The sequence below is a fragment of the Brassica oleracea genome, chromosome C1, assembly GCF_000695525.1.
Source record: "Brassica oleracea var. oleracea cultivar TO1000 chromosome C1, BOL, whole genome shotgun sequence".
NCBI lineage: Eukaryota > Viridiplantae > Streptophyta > Magnoliopsida > Brassicales > Brassicaceae > Brassica > Brassica oleracea.
The window spans coordinates 917,082-922,405 of record NC_027748.1 but is presented as its reverse complement, the minus strand read 5'-3'; the positions used below and the strand labels follow the sequence as shown (position 1 = coordinate 922,405).

Genomic DNA, 5,324 nt, shown 5'->3' with positions numbered 1-5,324 from the left:
GTTGAAATCTTTCAAAAGTATGTGAAAGACTAAAGTCAAAGTAAATATGGATTTAGAATAGTAGTTATATTTTACTAACCAAAATACCGAAAAAAACCGAACCGAATCGAAACCAACCCGATATCTGGATTGAACACCCCTAATCCAAATGAAGCCAAACTATTGTTTCATTCTCCAAAATATAATAAAAATAATAACTTAATTCCGCGCAAGGCGCGGATAGTATAGTAAATATTTATTAAGTAGAAACAGATTTAACGAATATATCTTTAGTTTCTATTATGAACTAACAAATGGGTTAATAAACCATTCATTATAGAGAGATGTAAGAGTTGAGTCAGATCTCATATCATGTAAGCCATTCATTAGGGTTAGCACAAGTAAAGATAATGTTTGTGTGGTTTTAAAGGGGGTAACGTGTGAGTTTCAAAAAAAAAAAAGGGGTAACGTGTATATTTCACTTTTCAATTATTGACACGATTGTTTTAGTTATTTGGTATCTCCACGACTTCTTTGATGCGTTTAGTTCATTAGGGATTTGTACCACTACCAGTGACGTATATGCGGGCAAGTGGTTGCAGGTCGATATCATAGTCCTTCTACACAGAACATGAGCTTTTTCAAAAATCGGTCAGGATTAAAAAAATACATTAACAAAGGTTGTATCAAATGTATCAGAACACCAAATGACTAGACTAATAAGAGAAGTTTGAGCCGGCCTTCTGGTCCAGTGGCAGTGGACGGGCCTTGTGGTCCAGTGGTAGTGGACGGACCTTGGATGCAAACACATTCCGGGTTCGATCCTCCTGCTGCGAAAACTAATTCACATTGTTCTGCTCACCACGGCTGCGGATACGTCCGTATGAAAACCCGGGAAAGGATCTGTCGTGGCTGCACTTCCCACCCAGGGGTTAGGTCTGAATATTTAATAGATCCGGATTTAATCTTTTTTTGTCAAAAAAAAATAAGAGAAGTTTCAAAAACTGTAATGTATATTTGCAAGGGCGGTATACATATCAGTACATATCAGACTATGATTGGTGTCTATTATAGAGACTAGAGAGCTGTAAGAGTTGAGTCAGATCACATATCATGTAAACCATTCATTACTGTTAGCACAAGTAAAGATAATGTTTGTGAGGTTTTTTCTTTTCCGTCACGATTTTTTTTTAAATTAGATAAATGGGTCAGGTCCAGTAAACGGCCGAAATCCGATTACAACAAAAAACGGCTACAAGCCCAAAAGATTACGGGCTAAATGAAAAAGTTAAACGGGCCCTCGACCCAAACTCAGAAGCCGCACTATCCAGTCAGATAGCGTGTCGAGGAGGCTGGCTCGACACGTGGAGAGATCTGCTCCATTAACGCGTCACGCGTCGTAACCGCCTCAACTTGACCGCTTCTGCCTCTACGCCGCCGGAACAACACCATCGAAATCCTCGTTCGTCGGAGCTCAGTAACCGACAAGCCTCCAATGAACCCATAGCCGACATGTTTGTGTGGTTTTAAAAGGGTAACTTGTATATTTCACTTTTTAATTATTGACACGATTGTTTGAGTTATTTGGTATCTCCACAACTTCTTTGATGCGTTTAGCTATGTATAATTGCAAAACTGCAATGTATATTTGCAAGGGTGGTATACATATCAGTACATATGCACTAATGCACATGTATACTGATCCAAGTGTGATACATATATAAACGACGCTTGTTTCACCACAAGCGTCGTTTATATATTTTTTACTCAATTTTGTTATGGTTTGTTAATAATACACTATCATGTCATTATAACAACACACATGTTCAACATTCAGAGGAAGACTAATCCTTTTATGTTTTCTCTTTCGAATTTGAATAAGTTTTTTTTTCTTTTTCTTTTGTTTTTTGTTTCCTTTACAGTTTTGATAAAATTTGTCAAAGCAGCTGTCATAATGGTAGTGTAACATTTCTCCAAGTACAATGTGTACTTATCCATATTTGACATTGCGTATAGTACATTTTCTTATTTTTAGGTATGTTCGAAATTTTGACAAAGGCATGTGTCAACGTTCAAACTTGAAAGTCTTTTTAAGAATTATTGTTGAATCAAAGTTTTAAGAAATAAGAAAGACAAAATAATTGGAGTTTAGGTTTCCACTATCTTTAAACCGGTCCCGTTTGGACCCAATGGTTCTGCTCTAACCCGCAAAAAGATTATTTAGACCAAACCTTAGATCGGTGTGATCAATTAAAATCAAAAGACGGAGCGTAATCAAACTTTTATTAGATTGGTCCAAACTCCCAAATACACTAATAAGCTCAACACCACAAAATCGTTTACGCAATTAGAAAGTAGTCCAAATCATAGTGGGTCGAAAATATGATTTCTAACTTGTCCCGCTATTCACATGACATGACATTCAGATGGCAATACAAGCATCGCTGGAAAAAAAATTGTGAACACAAATAGGTAAGCAAGATTGTGAAGAAGGAAGAAAAAAAATGAGATGAAAAAAGAAACGTACGAAAACTCTATAAGTTTCATAAGTGAAAACTCTATTAGTTTCAGAATTTAGTTTGTTTTAAAATTTAATACTAGTTAAATTAATAATTAATACACTTGGATTATCTTTTTAGTATCCAAGCGCGCGATGATTATTCTCTAAACATATCTTGAAAATGGTTATTACAATAGTCAGTTCCAATATGTTTGAGTTCGAATTTCTACGTAAAGGTTTAAAAATGGTTCCTAATCCTAGAAAAAGAAATTTAAGCTTTTAGATTAGCTGAATGTTGGAGTTTTGAGAACTTGAAATGCAGAAGATAACCTTTTTCATATTAGAAAGAAATCTATAACTTCAAAATACAATTGCACCGTTTATATATACTAACTCAATTATTCACTCCACTAGTCATCGCCGGCACGTAATTGCTATGAGTCTTGTGATATTGACAACATAGAAAGCTTGAAACTAAATTAAGACATTGGTTTGAGTAAAATTTCTCTATAAATGTGACATGTTACAAACTAAACAAACCATACGCTATAATCCTACACTAGTAGAGAAACAAATACTACGAAGGAAGAAGAACAAAAATGTTATACTTCATCCTCATCCCTCTCCTAGTCCTCGTGGCTTACAAATTCATCTACTCCGAAACGCACCGTTTTAATCTCCCACCGGGACCACCGTCACGTCCCATCGTCGGCCATCTCCACCTCATGAAACCGCCGATCCACCGTCTCCTCCAGAGCTTTGCTAACAAATATGGCCCAATATTCTCCCTCCGTTTCGGCTCCCGCCGCGTGGTGGTCATAACTTCCTCTTCACTCGTCCAAGAAGCCTTCACCGGCCAAAACGACATCAATCTTTCGAGCCGGCCTTTCCAACTGACGGCCAAATACGTCGCCTACAACTACACAACCGTCGGAACCGCTCCATACGGTGACCACTGGCGTAACCTCCGCCGCATATGCGCCCTCGAGATCCTCTCCTCCAACCGTCTCACCAACTTCCTCCACATCCGTAAAGACGAAATCCGCATCATGCTCATGCGCCTCTCACGTGACACAACTCACTCCGACGCCGGGAGCCGTTTCACCCACGTCGAGCTGGAACCGCTTTTCTCGGACCTAACGTTCAACAACATCGTAAGAATGATCACAGGGAAGAGATATTATGGCGATGACGTGAACAACAAGGAAGAAGCGGAACTGTTCAAGAAGCTCGTTTACGACATCGCCGTGTACAGCGGCGCGAATCACACGGCGGATTACTTGCCGGTGCTGAAACTGTTCGGAAACAAGTTCGAGGAGGAAGTCAAAACTCTCGGAAAATCCATGGATGAGATTCTTCAGCGTTTGCTCGATGATTGTCGGAGAGACAAAGATGGTAACACAATGGTCACTCACTTGCTGTCTTTGCAAGAACAAGAACCAGACTACTACAGTGACGTCACTATCAAAGGGCTAATGATGGTATTAATCTCTATTTAATGATGATTAAAACAAAATTCTAAATTATAATGATGAAAACTTACGGAAATTATAGAATATATTAGAGCACCCCAACGGCGGTTCTCTTACAAATTTCTTAATATACATATGTGTATAAATATTAGTATTGAATTGTGATTTTCTAAAAATTACGACAAATCCAGTATCCTTGGATAAAGATGCTCTTGCATACAAAACAAATAACTTATAATCATAATTGTTCACGTGGTTTTAACATTACGTAGGCCATGATGCTCGCGGGAACCGAGACCTCCGCCATAACCCTAGAGTGGGCGATGACGAATTTGCTGAGACACCCTGACGTGTTGGAGAAGGCAAGATCGGAGATAGATGAGAAGATCGGAGAGGACCGTCTTATCGACGAGCCAGACATCGCCGTACTTCCTTACCTCCAAGACGTGGTCTCCGAGACATTTCGATTGTTTCCAGTGGCACCGCTGCTAGTCCCTCGCACGCCGACGGAGGACATGAAGATCGGTGGTTACGACATACCGCGTGACACGATAGTGATTGTTAACGCTTGGGCTATACATAGAGATCCTGAGCTTTGGGATGATCCAGAGAGGTTTAACCCGGATAGGTTTAAAGGATGCGGCAGCGAGTTATGCGCTTATAAGCTGATGCCGTTTGGAAACGGCCGAAGAGTATGTCCCGGTGCTGGACTAGGGAGGAGGATAGTGACGTTGGCGCTAGGATCGTTGATTCAGTGTTTTGATTGGGAGAATGTGAAAGGTGAAGAGATTGATATGTCGGAGAGTACTGGGTTGGGTATGCACAAGCTTGATCCTCTACGGGCCATGTGTAGGCCTAGACCCATTATGGCTAAGCTTCTAGTTTAGTTGGAGAAGTGTCTTAATGTGGAGGACAAAAGCAGACTTGTTATACGTACTTTATTATTTTCAATAATTATAATGTTTGCACAAAATGACGAAACTATGTTGTAATGTTATTATCAGACGCATCTTTGATAGAGCAACCACATCCCTGGGACATTCATGCAAGTCCTAAGAAATTTTTATTAATATTTGTAGGTTAGGACTTTCTTGTGGGACTTTTATGAAATTTGTGATTATTGGTAGGACTTTAGGTTGGTCCTTAGGTTAATTATTTTATTTTAAATAAGCAGAATTATAAAATATAAGAAAAATCATATAAGTAGTTTAAAATTGGATAACTAATAAGAAAAACAAATTTATTTATTTAATAGAAAATTAGAAACATTTTATTACATTCCATTTATTAAAGAAAAGACTTACCTAAAAGCAAACACACATTTTATTCATTCAAAAGAAATTAAAATATTATTATTATTATTTTGAAAATGT

At 38.4% G+C, this 5,324-nt stretch overlaps 1 protein-coding gene across 1 annotated transcript in view; it reads left to right on the top strand.

The window, feature by feature from the left end:
- Nucleotides 1-3,001: 3,001 nt before the first annotated feature.
- Nucleotides 3,002-5,324, top strand: part of LOC106324414 (cytochrome P450 81F1-like) — a gene marked incomplete in the record, with an annotated part of 5,983 nt that continues 3,660 nt past the window's right edge. The window contains 2 exon segments of the mRNA XM_013762388.1: nt 3,002-3,960; nt 4,224-4,936. Of these exon segments, the coding sequence (XP_013617842.1) occupies nt 3,079-3,960; nt 4,224-4,838 (1,497 nt within the window).